Source organism: Rhea americana, unplaced genomic scaffold (genome assembly GCF_003343005.1).
Source record: "Rhea americana isolate MKP2758 unplaced genomic scaffold, rheAme1 scaffold_285, whole genome shotgun sequence".
NCBI classification, from domain to species: domain Eukaryota; kingdom Metazoa; phylum Chordata; class Aves; order Rheiformes; family Rheidae; genus Rhea; species Rhea americana.
The window spans coordinates 221,883-236,762 of record NW_028186407.1 but is presented as its reverse complement, the minus strand read 5'-3'; the positions used below and the strand labels follow the sequence as shown (position 1 = coordinate 236,762).

The following is a 14,880-nucleotide window of genomic DNA, read 5'->3' as shown; positions in this document are numbered from 1 at the left end:
CCTCTTCCTTCTAGGGCCTTAACCCGTGAGACTCCACCAAGTAGGTCTCTGAAGAGTCCAAAGTCCGCTCTCCTGAATTCCGGGGTTGCAATCCTGCTTGTTTCCTTACTTCTTTCCTGCAGCATCCTGAACTCCACCATCTTGTGGTCACTGCAGCCAAGGCTGCCCCCAACCTTCACATCTCTAACTAGTCCCTTTCTGTTGGTAAGGACAAGATCCAGCAGGACACTGTTCCTCGTAGGCTCCTCCACCATTCCACTTCTTCCAACAAGAAATTATCATCAATGCATTGCAGGAGCCTCCTGGACTGTTTGTGTCTTGCTGTGTAGTCCTTCAAGCACATGTCAGGGTGGTTGAAGTCCCTCATGAGAACCAGGACCTGTGATCTTGAGGCTACCTCCAGCTGTCTGTAGACAGCCTCATCAGCTTTCTCTTCCTGGTCAGGTGGCCTGTAGTAGACAACCACAGCAGTGTCCCCTATGTTAGCCTGCCCTTTGATCTTTACCTCTAAGCTCTTGACTGTCTGCTTCTCCACCCTTAGGCAGAGCTCGATGCATTCCATTTGCTCTGGAGTAACCATAAAGAGCAACTCCACCACCTCACCTTCCTGGCCTGTCTTTCCTAAAAAGCACGTAGTCATCCATGACAGTATTCTAGTCATGTGAGCTGTCCCACTATGTCTCTATAATTTCAGTGAGATCATGGCCCTGCAATTGCACACAGATCTCCAGCTCCTCTTGTTTGTTCCCTGCACTGCATGCATTGTTGTACAGGCATTTCAAAGAGGTGGTCATGCCTGCAGGTTTCCCAGGAAGGGTGTATGGGAGTCTCCCATAGCCATGTCCCAAATGCACATCCCCAGCTGCATGCACCTGTTGGAGGCCTCCCAACCCAACTTGTGTTTTGTTGTCTACCCTGTCTGTATGACAACCCCCCTCCGCCCTCCTACCTAGTTTAAAAGCCCTCTTTACTAGGCTGGCCAGCCTGTTTGCAGAGGCAAATGTGCCCCACTTGCTGAGGTGAATCCCATCTCTCCTCACCAGTTGTTGATCTGCAAACCATGTTCCATGGTCATAGAATCCAAAACCCTGTTGCCAACACCAGCGGCGTAGCCAGTTGTTGATTTGGAAAATTTTCCTGCTCCTCCTTCCATGCCTCCCCCTAATCAGCAGGCCTGATGAGAAGACCGCCTGGGCTCCCAGACCCTTGACCACCATGCCCAAGGCCTTGAAGTCTTCTTTGATTGTTTCCAGTTTGCTCTCTGTATCATTAGCACCCACAAGAAAGAGCAGCAGAGGGTAGTAGTCTGATGAGCGGACAAGCCCTGGTAGCCTTTCAGATGCACCTCGTATCCTCGCCCCCGGCAGGCAGCAAACCTCTCTAGAGGAGGGGTCAGGTCGGCAGATAGGCATCTCTGTCCCCCTCAGCATGGAATCACCCACTACAACTGCTTATCGTCTCTTCCAAGTGGTCGTGCAAGGCACAGGCTCAGACAGCCCAGTTACTTCCCTTGAGGCCAGGTCCGGGTTCTCCTCATCCTGGAGTGCACTAAACCTGTTCTTCAATTAATTCCAGGTCTACAGGAGGATTAGGGGCCTTTCTTCTTTTTGTTCGAGAAGCAACTAGCTTCCAGCCTTCTTCAACCATGCTGTGCTGTACTAGTTCACTCTTCGCAGAGTCCTCCAGCAACTCCCCTGCTGCAGGGGATTGGGGCTCCAGGAGCAGTACGGTCTCTAAGAACACCCTGCCTATCTCCTGCTCATTTACTCACATGTTTCACAGTCTACTGACTTCATCCTGCAACTGTTTGACTTGATGACACGAACCATAAACAACAGCGCACCTCTTGCAGGAGGGCGGACCATCAGCCCAGGCCTTCTGGAGAGGCTCCAAGCACTCCCTGCAGCCTGGGACCTGTAGGGCAGCATCTGCTGCAAGAGGTCTGTGTTGAAGCTTCCGACACAGCTGATGTAGCAATTCCCACAGCCACTGGCAAATATGCTTATGTCACATAAGTGAAACTTTTTTAATCTATCTGTCTCTATGTTTTCTTTATTGACACTTTGCTAGAGGCAAGATGATTTTCAAGTGGCTGCACTTCAGGCATTTTTATTTCTGTATGTCCTTTGCAAGGGGAGAGGGAGGAACTGCACTGTAAGCTTGGAGATGTATTCAGAAACAGTGTTGCCAGCTTTTTCAGAGCACTCTTGCAAAATGTCCTGTATTAAAATACAGCTTTAACCTTTCTTATCTGTGGGATGATTCTGAAGGTTTCCGTTTGTAACTGTTAGATTTATTAAAGATAAAATGTGTCATGTGTCCTCTATCAGACACCTGCCATGACTATAAGTTCATAAATCAGACAGAAGCATAGTAGACCCACTTTTGGGAAATTCAGGTAATTTCTAGAGAATTCCAATTACTTACTGCCTTGCTATCAGATAAAGTGTGCATTGCTCTTAATTTAAGATTTCTTTATGTGGAGATTTACCTTTTCTTCTTTTTGTACAGTAGAGTCTTGATCATTGCCACGTTGGTAATTCATAAATTCAACAAGTTTTGTATAGATCTGGGTTTTTGCTCAACTTTGCGATAAGAGTCAGAGTCATATTGTCAGAGTATACTGGTAAAATCTGTATTTGGACTTCACTGCTTTCCCAAAATATATTGCAGAAAGTGTCCTCTAAGTTCACTGTGACTGAGAAAATAAATGTGCAAATCTAGTGTGCTGCACTGTTTCCTCCCCCCATGCTTTGTCACCTATGTGGCAATTGGCAAAACTTGGTAAAAATGGAAGAGGTTATCAGTTAGTAGCAAAAATGAGTGAAGTTGTCTAATACTGAACTCAGTAAAGCATTTCAATCTCTTTTTAATTTTAAGTTTATTGAAGAATCTGAAAGCAATATGTTTCTACAGTGTCAAAAGAAGGGGAGTTTGTWAAAAAAAAAATGATACTTGTGTGTTCATATTTGTCCCTGTAATATCTTAAAATGTACGTGAGCTGGGATGAGACCAAAGGAATTAACCCTTGCCAGTCCTCTGTCGATACTGACTTGCCTTTCTAAGGCCATGCAGCACAGCTGGTGATTTTGTCCATGTCTCCATTTTTGCTCTAATGAGTCTTTTTGTTTAAGAAGTTCACATGTCATTCCAGACCGCAATGGAAGTGATGCAGTTCAGCCAGGAGGAAGTGCGAGAAGTTTTGAGGCTATTAGCTGGCATTTTGCATCTGGGAAACATTGAATTTATCACTGCTGGTGGGGCACAGGTGTCCTTTAAAACAGGTGAGAAGGCTGTGGTTTCCTTGTAGCATATAAATGTTTCCTGAGGTTGTGAAAGTTATACTCATTGCTAGCAGAACAGACCAAAGCAAGGACAAATAGTGAGAGGGATCTGACTGCTTTTCAGCTTCTGTAAATGTTAATTAAAATGTTGATTTTGTTCTTTGACAGGTAAGGCAAATCAATCTTTGCTGCTGAACACTAGATCTTAGGATTAGATTAGAAAGAACTTGAGTACACATTTATTCCATTAACCGTAGTGAAATTCACTGTATTCTAATTCCTGGTTTAGAGTATTTTCAATATGGTAAAATTTATGGGCCCAAGTATGTTCCACAATTGAGCTTTCCATTTAAACTATCTTTTAGAGCTTTTAGTTTTGCAGTTGTAATATGAAAATATTTGTTGCTATGCCTAAAGATTGGGCTTATGGGCATTTTAGATGTTTTTTTCAAAGACAGCAGCAAAGAGTAGCATTATTTACTGCTTTACATAATACATCACAGCAAAATTCCTAAATAAAATATGCACATAAAAAAAGATTTCTTAATTTACCGGTTTTCTTCATTCTCATTGTCACAAAGGGAGCTTAAACACGTTCCTGTAGACAAAGAGAAGATTACTACTTGCAGCTGGAGAAATATGTTACTGAAAGTAGTAGGTCATTTGAAAACTTAACTTGTAATGTTAAGAGGAAAGTTAGTATCTGTGACTTAATTGTGATGGATATGTACTACTAAATTCCTTCAGTTGTACAGACTTATGATTCTTCCTTTTTGACAACTCTAATTGTATTTTTATCTCTAATTCCTGTCATTTTAGAAGCATCTTAAATAGTGATCACAACTATAATAATAATAATAAGCTGAGTTTTATACATTTACACATTTAAGAATATGTTTGGTGCTTTCTCTTGTCAGCTCTGGGAAGATCTGCTGAATTACTGGGGTTGGACTGCACACAGCTAACTGAAGCATTGACACAGAGGTCAATGATACTCAGGGGAGAAGAAATCCTAACACCTCTAAGTATACAACAGGTAAAGGCATCTCAGTTTTGACATGTTTCTAGGGTCTGTGAAATTATGTTTATCAGTCTTGAAGTCCAATGAAAACATTGATCACCTAGGAAAAGAAGTTTATTTCATGTATCAAGATTGTGTTGCTTTCAAGAATACTATCTAATTTTTTAAGAAGGGTATGATCGGATTTTTAGAAATCTCTGTAGATCTCGTCCTACCATTCTGGTCATGGCTTCTAGTTTGGCTCCTGTGATTTATTACTCAGTCTTATTGATTACCATTTTTTCCAAACTTTAATCATGCAGCCTGACATTTTTCATTATGGATGCCTGTGTTAGGTGAACAATTTTGGAAACTTTCAGCAAAAACGCTTTGTTTATTTACAAGAAGAGAAGAAAAAGAAGAAGGTATACGTTAGTGATGTATAAAGAAGAAAAGGGTATACATTAGTAACGTGCTTATATATAAAAGGGGTAAATTAAGGTAGTATTTCCTGCCCATCTCTTTTTCCTTCTCCCCACCTTAAGTCTATTATTTGCTATTTTTTGGATGCTTGAATTTTGAAATGTAATTTTAAAGCCACATAAGTATAAAACAGTTACAATTTACAGTGTTAAAACTTGAACTAGGACTCTTAGTATCTGATAATGTAACTACCATCAAGGAATACAARGCTGTATGCAGTATACTTTGTCTTATGCTGTGTACTGGCAAAATCTAATAGCTTTTCAGTTCCAATGATGATTACTGTAACGTGCTACTTTTCTAAATGCAGGCAATAGATAGCAGAGATTCTATGGCTATGGCACTTTATTCTCAGTGTTTTGCTTGGGTCATTAAGAAAATCAACAGCAGAATCAAAAGCAAGGAAGACTTCAAGTCCATTGGAATTCTGGATATATTTGGATTTGAAAACTTTGAGGTATGTTTTATGAGTAACTTGATTATTAAACGTGTTATGACTTAAATTAGTTTATTGTTTGCAAAGTAAAATACTTTGAACATATGTATTTTTGAAAGTTTCTTGTCTTTGTAGGTTAATCGTTTTGAGCAGTTTAATATTAACTATGCAAATGAAAAGCTTCAGGAGTATTTCAACAAACACATCTTTTCCTTGGAGCAACTGGAATACAGCAGGTAAGAGTTACAGATCAAATTTGGGAGCAGTTTGAAAATACCCATATCTTTTGAAATTTAGATACCCAGCTGCTGTAGCTTCTTTTGGAAGTACAAATACAGCTGCTCCCTTAAGTCCTAATCTTTGGTTTTGTAATTGTCAATAAAAAGCCCCTCCTTTATTTTCACTAGGGAAGGACTAGTTTGGGAAGATATCGACTGGACTGATAATGGAGAGTGCTTGGATCTTATTGAAAAGGTAATAAAGTATTTGATATCAGTTCATATTTCTAGTTTTTATTATGAAATGGTAAGTTTTTAAAATTTGCTTATGCAAAGAACAAGTGAAGTAGCAGCTTGTGGATGTTTAAACAGTGATCTTTTAATGTGATCATTCTCATACATGGCCATATTCTAGGTTATATGGTAAGATCAATATACTGATCTTTCCATGTAGTAACTTTTAACAGTGTGTGACTATATGCAAAAGTAATATTTGGATATAATTAAAAAGGTAAAATAGAGATTGTCTTTTGTCATGAAGCTTGCCCTCCTGGGTTTTTTCTCTATTTATCAGAGTGTAACTACTCAGTAAGCTTTATAGTTAAAAAAAAAAAAAAAAAAAAAAAAAAAGAATGTGACATAATATAGGCCATAGTGTTAAGTACTGTATAAATGCAACGTGAAAAACAATTTTTGCTTTGAAGATTTTTCAGCCAAAAAGACGAGAATGACAAGCTGCTTGGGTAAGAGGTGAGGGGAAAGAATAACAATGTCTTGCTGTGTTATTGCTTTTCCTGAAATGTGGGTAATCATCAAGTGTTGCCCACCAATTTTTTATTTCATCCACAATTTTGTTTGTATTCTTACTGTACCAAAGAATCACATTAAAAAAAGCATGAAGTATCTGCATAGTTATTGTCAGGAATGTTAGCAGAGAGGGGCAGATGTGATCCAAATTCACTGCCTAGAAATGGTAACTCCAGCTTTTTTTTCTCATTTCTAATAGTAACAGCCTGGATAGCAAAATATAAGTTGTATAGGATAAGTTGGTCCTGTTCACTTTTTTTCAGCCATACAAAAGGGTTATGTGAATTGATCACTGCAGTAGGGTGGTTGCTGTTTGAGTTTAGATGATCACAGAAACTCTCTCCAAGCTAGTGGGCAGGGGATTCAACTGTCAGGATGTGACTGCCATGAGAACAGGGTTGTTTGTCAGAAGCTGCTCTATGCTAAGAAGAGATGTCTTCTTAAAATGTGCACCTGAAGAATGTTTTCCTGAGACACCATATCAACCTAAAGTTTGCTAGACACTTTAATTAACTATAAGCTAGCAAGGCAGGTTCTGTTTTACACAATGCACAGTTAAACTGACACTTTTGCAGTGCCCCTGGGCGTTGTAGATGTTAAAGGTTTGCATTGGTTCGAAAAGTAATTAGATAAATTCATGGAAGACATTTTTTTGAAAGGCTATTTACACAAACTCATCAGACTCAAGGAATTCCTGAGCTGTTCTCATTGGACATCTTGGAGGCTGGGAGTGTATTTATTCTGTGGTAATGTCCCTATATGCACCTAAAAACTCCCTACATCAAGATGACTATTGCGTCTTCTGATTGGAGCGTTGTCAGAAAAATAGGATTGTGGTCTCTTATGAGAGTGGGTTTATAATCGTATACTGGTGGCTCTGTGCCTCCTTGCACAGTAACTTCAAGAACTTTGTGATTTTTGTGAACTGGGGACACAATCAGTGTCCACCTGTGCACTAATTTGTCTTCTACCTGTTCTCACTGTTCTAGAAACTTGGCCTGCTGGCACTCATCAATGAAGAGAGCCATTTTCCTCAAGCTACTGATTCCACTTTACTGGAGAAGTTAAATGCCCAGCATGCTGTACGTCGTGTTTCGCTAATGTACTTTGTGCAAATTATGGAGGGTGTCTTTGCTTCTGCAGAAATTCATGATACAAATATATGGATGCATGATTGTATGTTTTGGGCCTGATCTTACTTCCATGGCAATCCGTATCATTTGCTTTACCTGAAAAAATATATCCATGTTACCATCCAGTTGAAGAGTCCGATATCAGTGGAAACGTCAAATTTTACTCTTAGTTACAACTCTGACAGCCTGCAGTAACTCAGTTTACCACTGCTGTATGGAGGTGTTCAGTTCATGGCATTCATTAAATRGTTGTCGCTTTCTTTGTACAGATTAGCTTTACCTTTATTTGTGATCCTAGAATTGTATTCAAGAATTTCTGCAGTTCAAGCTTATGGTTGTCTTCAAAACACCTATCTTAAGACAGTTCCTTCTTTTTCAAAGTGCCTTTAATGGATGATTCTAGCAGATGGTTCAGGTTTAGTATAATGCCTTTTTAGGTACAATAAATCTGTTATTATTGCATTTGCAGCAACCCAGACTAGAAAATCCTATTACCGTTTTAAGTTGGTTGTTTGCTTTCAGAGCACTAATCTTCCAGAGAGTTCACTGGAAGACAGTGGTTTGTTTAAATCTGAGTTGAGAGGATAATGTAACCCTTTATATTATTATACTCCCTGACCCCCAAATATATTTTTCTCTTTTCTTTTCCCTCCTGTTAGAGCAATCCTTTCTATGTAAAACCAAGAGTTGCCATTCACAACTTTGGAGTGAAACACTATGCTGGGGAGGTAATTTTCTTTTCTTTATTTGCTAAAATTATTCCAAGCAGAGTTTTCATTAACTTAATTTAACAGCCCTGAGGCTGTTCAGAATTAACTAAAGTGCTCTGTTCCCTCAGCACTTTTTACAGTACTGCCTTTGTGAGAGGTGTGAGATGGCTTGGCTTTTTGTTTGCATCTGCACTGTTTCTCACTAGGTCCAGTATGATGTCCGAGGAATCTTGGAGAAGAACAGGGATACTTTCAGAGATGATCTCTTGAACTTGTTGCGTGAAAGCAGGTACGTTTCTGTGATTTCTGTTTAAACCTCATCTTAATAGGGTACCATGTCACTTTATTCTGCCAGAGTTTGAGTACAAAAAATGTTGCATAGCATCAGAGCTTAACAGAGTTGAAAGGAGCATAGAAGAAATAATTGAGGCGCCTGTATACAGAACTGACTATAATCAGTTCTCATTGAGTCAGGTATTTCCACGTTGTGCAGTACCTTGTTTGTATTTAATTCAGGGGAGTGTTAGAAAGTCCAGTTGCTACTTATTGGTGAGTTAGGGTATTGAAAACTAGTGGTGATTTTTAACTGTTTCAGGGTGCCCTCATAAGCCATGTGCATGCATATATTCTTGCTTCATATACAGCCTGATTTGTTTATATTCCTGGCATTCTCTAATTTGAGTGAAAGCTTAGAGATGTTGGTAGTGTATATTTCAGGGATGTATTATAGCACAATTTGTATCATAGCACAAATTGCCATCTAGTAATATCTTAAAAAGGAGATTTTCTATAAAGAATTTATGCTATTGAAAGTCTGCTCCTGGTTGTCTTCAGTACTTGTGTGCCTCCTGTCATTCTGCTGCATAAGGTCTCGTGATCCTTATAGTATCTCTGTGAGCTGGCCTGATGCTGTATCCCATTCTTTGCATGTATAATTGAGACTCCAAGACGTACAGAGTTTTCATACAAGAGCAGGGAACTGAACCCAGATTGTCTGCATTCTTGGCTGCTGCCCTGACCCACCTAGTCATCCTGCCTTGCTGTGAGAGTAGTTTCATTTTAAATCCTTTAAGCCCCTGGATACATGGAAACTATTAATAAATACTTCCATATTGTTAGTTCTGTTTTCATGACGTATTTGACATAACATCTGTCAATTGAAGTATGTGGATAAAAGTAATAAATGAGTTTAAGCTGCAGGGCCTGATTTTGCAGTTGCATCAATTTCTGTCTGGAGTGATTCTATTTAACTTAGAGGATGTGTGTTTCTGAAGAAGTGGTAACAGGAGGATATAAGATGGATAGTTTAAAATACGGCATACTAGCATCTGCAAGTGAAGCTCATGTGGGTGGTTATTTTTTGTTACGGTACAAAGCAAACTGGCAATCTCCTTTAATTTTTATTCAGCTATAGTTAACATTACAGTCACCTGGAGTTTTGGTTGAGTGTGTCTCTAGGACTTCGCTCTTCATTTCCCTAATGATATATTGGGAATGGAGGAGAGAGCTTGGATTATCCTTTTTGGTTCCACTGTATGCATTTTACAAAGAAAAAGATCTGTTGTTTAGAAGTCGTAAGTGTTTTTTTTTAGACAGAGGGGGGTTGATTTCTAAGGGACAATGCTTATGCTGCATTGCACAGTGGTAAACCATGTGGTCTGTTAAGGTATACCKTTGAGATTTTCCTTTTCCTCCCCATTTCAGTCTTGATTTCATCTATGATCTATTTGAACATGTTTCAAGTCGCAACAATCAAGACACTCTTAAGTGTGGAAGCAAGCACCGAAAGCCCACTGTCAGCCTACAGTTCAAGGTTAGTTAATGTGTTCTCTCTGCTGTGTAGCTAATCAGTGATAGATAAACTCTGTTCAGTAACGAACAACTGCAGATTAAAACTTTTAAAACTTCAGCATCAAAACATCCCTGTCTCTGCTAGGAAACTGCAGTTTCTAATCGACAAATTGGCCAACTTAGCTTCAAGCAGAAACTAACCTTCATGTTACAGCATTCACACAGCACTCCCTTTGCTTTCCATTTGCTTCCTTGTCCTTATTTTAAAGGTCTTCCATGAAGCTAGTCTCTCTTGTCTCCGTTTTTCTTTCTAATCTAAAACCAACCACAAAATGGCACAAAGCCCTACAGTGGTGCCTGTATGCTATGAAAAATAAGTCCTGAATACATATCTCATTAAGGTGTTGCCTAGCCCTTTAGCTTAAAGTTTGGAAAGTGTTTTTATTAAACACTTTTTTATGAAGCTTTATAACCATGCCATCAAAAATGGCACCAAATTGAAATCTAACATAAAGTCTATCTCCAAATTATTTAAAAGAGAAAGACTGGCACAAAATTTTCTCTAAATTGCATAAGTACAAGTCTGGATTAGTTGTCTTTCATTTTACTTAAATTAATGTTCTGTTCATTCACTCTTTTTTTTTTAAGGGGGTAGACTTGAACCCCTTTAGGGCAGATTTTATCCTAATAGACTGTTGCTAATGGTTAGACAGAACCACAAGCAACGTATGGTGGAGTGCACACAGTATCTTTTAAACACTAATGTTAATGTTCCTTGGGTAACTTGTTTTATACTAACATCCCTAGTCTCGCACAATACTCACTTCCTGTGGTGAGATGCTATTATTTGCTAGTTCTCTGGGATAGTAGAAGGTACTGTTTCTACATAGTCATGCTTACATGTGAAAAGTAAATCTAAAATGTTATCATGTAAAAATTGTCCGTATTTTTACATCCATTTTGCAAGGTAGAACAGAGTGTGGAGTAGATCTTCTGTGCTCCATCAGGGATGTTGGACAGCATAAAGCATGATAAAACAGCAAATCAAAACATTGCTGCCTCTTACATAAAGCTGCAGTAACCATCATTTAATCAGTTGTGCTGCTTCAGAAGAGGTTGACCTTCACATCATGTCACCCCCAAAAGATTTGGTTACTTTCTTTTCCATGTTTTGCAGTCTTCTAGAGAGCAGTCTGTCTCATTTAAGCTTAAAATGGGAAGAATAAAACTGTGAAGGCAAAGTTCTTACAATAGGTAGATCTTACTGGTTTTCTAGCATTGTGCAGAATCTGGCTGTCTGTGTCCAGAATTTAATGTGGGAATCGAATAAATCATTTTTGTTTAGAGTGACTGACTTTCTAGTTTCTACAGGTAGTTGCGTATTTTGCTAGAAAATCTGAGAATTGGCCTAGTTGTTCACGTTCATGTTACACTTAATGCTTATATAGGTTTAATACAAATGAAGTGTTTATTTTTTGAAGCTGTAAATATTTGTCTTTACAGGAAAATATTATTGTTTATATCTTCTTGTCTTTGATATTTGCTGACCCTGGCTTTGTGTCCTTAAGCCAATGTAGGCTAACAAACCACAAAACTATCCCAGTCATATTCCCAGTCACTTCACCATTTGCTCTCTTCGTTGTTAACCAGTTCCTGTGCGCAGCCGAAACTGCCTATTGCCTTTATCACTTCATGTTTAATCGTCAAGAAAGCCCTTCATTTGCAGATTAAAGCAAGTTTTTAATGTAACAGACTGCTATTTGCAGTTTTGCTCAAAAACGCATGGTAGAGCACACACTGCTTCTCCTTTAAAAAGTGAATTTTGTATCTCCTTGGCAGCTTAGTCTGTATTCTCTCCACTGCCTCGCACAGGGTGCCACCTTAGAGGGGTGAAACATCAGTGTTTTGTGCCTCTGCAGAGTAAACATAAAGTGTCATTTTAAAATGGTATCATACTTAATGTTACAAAATGAGGCAAACTGACCTAAGATATGGAAAGATGGCTCAGGGGAGAAAGGGATGGATGTATAATTAAAGTAATAATTAGAGAAGGGCTGAGGGATTTTGTGATTTTTATCTCCAGCTTGAGGCTCAGATAACTGATAGTCTAATGTGTATTGGGTCATCCAGAGTTCTAAAACTAGGAAAATAACATTTATTTTAACTGAATCTTTTTTATTGTTAAATTGAGATAGTTATAAAATGGAACTACTGTGTTGCTATTTGCTTAATGCTGTTACAGTAAGATGTTGTTATCACTATATCCTTTACTCAATTTTTGTTGATTTGTGAGGTTTTATTTGAAAACCTAGTATTGATGAAACTATGGTTACTATACTTTTAAAATACCTTTTTTTTTTCCGAGAATGTTTTAAATTTTTTCTGCCCTCTTGTAGGCTCGTATTTATCATCAGAGTGTCATTTTAACAAGAAAGACTGTAGTGAGGAGAGTGCACAGAATGCTGTTGATTACAGGAAAAATGAATGGGTGAGGGACAGTTGTAATGAAGCGAGGAAATACATGTTTGCAGTTATTTTAGCTTTACCTTATTTTTACCTAAGATCCCTTATCCTGCTGTGTGACTTGCGTGAGTACAGCAATTTGAGAATGTGGATCCTTAGACATAGTCATTCAGACACCTGTAGCAGCAATTTTTCAGTTTGGTGATGTTCCTTCATAAACAGATTTCTTCATGTCAATCTCTGTACCTTGATCACTTTAAAGCAGTGATGATGGTTTTGATCAGTGGGACTGGTGGAGGAAAGCAACGTGCATGTATTTATTCTCTGCATTCACTGTACAGCAGGTTTATATATGATTGTAATTCCTAGTGTGAACCACTAGGTGTTGCAGTAGCTATTGTCTGCAGTGCTAAACTCTTGAGAGCTTTTGCCTGAGTATTTTGCTTGTACAAAAAGTCCACTTGTAAAGTGCTGTTTTTCTTYCTAACTGTGTTTTAGGAATCACTTCATTCTTTAATGGCAACGCTGAGTTCTTCAAATCCTTTCTTTGTTCGTTGCATCAAACCCAATGTGCAGAAGGTAAGATTTAAAATTGCACCTGACTTTTTAAAATGTTTCAGGCCTAATCTTTCGCTGCCTATTTGATTATTTACTGCTGTGTGAGGCAGAARGTAGCATTCTGCACTAAATTCATAAAAGGCTCTGCAAGGTGAAAGCCCTGGAAAAAGTTTTTGATTTTTTGCAGGCTTTTTCTTTGGGCACCACTTAAATAGTCATTGTTCAAAACTCTCTGATAAATGACCAATTCTAAGGATTTTGATAAAAGGAAGGTGATATATGAAAGGTCATGACAACTTTGTGAGATCCTTGCTTTGCAGACACCAGGTAGCCAAACCCACATCGATGGTAGAGCCTTGGCAGGAAGCTAGTGTCGGTGAGAACATATATGTAACAAAGTCCCTGATCCCGTGGGGACTGAGTTTTGAAATGCTTGTCCACAACCCTTAAAAAGCCCATCAATTCCCACTGGAGTAAAAAAAGGATTTCAATGAGTTGTATGTTTTGATAACTTTTCACATGTGAGTAAGGCTCCTCTCCATAGTACAAAAGTTGCAAGAAATTGCYATGGTTGATGACAGGACCAAGTGCTTGTTGCATTATGTTGCATTTTCATAGCAAGGAAACCACTGAGTTCCCACTGCCATATTCATACTGCTCATATAGTCGTTCCCCACTACGGTGGTCCGTCCCTGCCAAATTTTGGCATGCTACTATATCCACGTGTACATTTTACTAGCATTAAAAAAAAAAAAGTTCTCACAAAATTCGCAGTTATGAAAGCAGACACTCTAAGGGAGTTTGACACAGCCTCAGCTGGCCATATCCAATAGTAGGATTGATTGCAGGAGCGGATTGGGAAATTCCTGTACATTGTGCCTTTCAAAGTGTATATAAATTGTCAACAGAATGTATGCCCTTGTTTTTGTTTTAATCTGGTTGTAAACTTAATTTGATTCAATGGCTTTACAAAATAAGAAATTTGSCGAACTAGATTGATGATGTACTAGCAGAGAAAAAGGCTTACGCATCTGGTTCAGTAGAAGACTTGACAAGGAATGAGAAGGAAAGGCGTATGTAATACAATAGTATTTTCATTCGGGAAGATGTTCTCAAGGTTCATTGTGGGGATTCACTGTTCTAAATTTTGTCTACTGTGTGCTGCTATCTGTTTCCACCTCTGTTTCGCAGACATGGTGTGCTTTTAAGTATCTTTTTGCATTTGTTTTTGCAGGTGAAAATACAGTTCTGCAGTTAAAAAACAGTATTAGAAATTCAGTGGAATCTGATTAATAAACTACTACATGAAAAAGCTACTACTAATCCTAACTGCAGAAACTACAAGAAAGGATGCATAAGAATTACTCTGCCTGTAGTCCTCTTTCCTGCCCTAACCTCCTTTTCAGTTCTTATCATTGTAAGGCAATTCTGAAAGTAGTGGGGTAATCAATACTGGATGTTACCAACAGTGAACATGACCATATTCCACATTGAGTCTTAGTGTCAAGCTTGTGAAGTTGCTGAAATTACTCATAGTATACTCCTGGTGCAGAAGCAGGAATGTGAGCTTTAATTTAATTCTTCCATAGCTCAACTGTATTCTGTGGATGAACAACACAGCTAATGCTTTTATGTACTTATGAAAAGAAAAAGAACTTTCATAGACTCATAGAATCAGTAAGGTTGGAAGGGATCTCTGGAGATCATCTAGTCCAACCACCCCCACTCAAGCAGGGTCACCTAGAGCATGTTAGACAGGGTTGCATCCAGGCAGGCCTTGAAGATCTCCAGAGAAGGAGACTCCACAACCTCTCTGGGCAACCTGGTCCGGTGCTCCGTCATTCTCACAGGGAAGAAATTCCCCCTCACATTCAGATGGAACTTCCTGTGCTTCAATTTCTGCCCATTGCCTCTGGTCCTGTCACACGGGGCAACTGTCCCCATCCCCTTGAACTCTCCCTTCAGATACTTATACACATTGATAAGATCCCCCCCCC

At 38.9% G+C, this 14,880-nt stretch overlaps 1 protein-coding gene across 2 annotated transcripts in view; it reads left to right on the top strand.

Moving 5' to 3' along the window:
* Positions 1 to 14,880, top strand: part of MYO10 (myosin X) — a 175,284-nt gene that overhangs the window by 107,051 nt on the left and 53,353 nt on the right. For both annotated transcript variants that reach the window (XM_085308869.1, XM_085308870.1), the window contains exons 10-19: positions 3,155 to 3,284; positions 4,202 to 4,320; positions 5,078 to 5,224; positions 5,339 to 5,439; positions 5,611 to 5,677; positions 7,218 to 7,310; positions 8,021 to 8,089; positions 8,278 to 8,360; positions 9,776 to 9,884; positions 12,824 to 12,904. In XM_085308869.1, the coding sequence (XP_085164995.1) occupies positions 3,155 to 3,284; positions 4,202 to 4,320; positions 5,078 to 5,224; positions 5,339 to 5,439; positions 5,611 to 5,677; positions 7,218 to 7,310; positions 8,021 to 8,089; positions 8,278 to 8,360; positions 9,776 to 9,884; positions 12,824 to 12,904 (999 nt within the window). The remainder of the gene's footprint in view (positions 1 to 3,154; positions 3,285 to 4,201; positions 4,321 to 5,077; positions 5,225 to 5,338; positions 5,440 to 5,610; positions 5,678 to 7,217; positions 7,311 to 8,020; positions 8,090 to 8,277; positions 8,361 to 9,775; positions 9,885 to 12,823; positions 12,905 to 14,880) is intronic.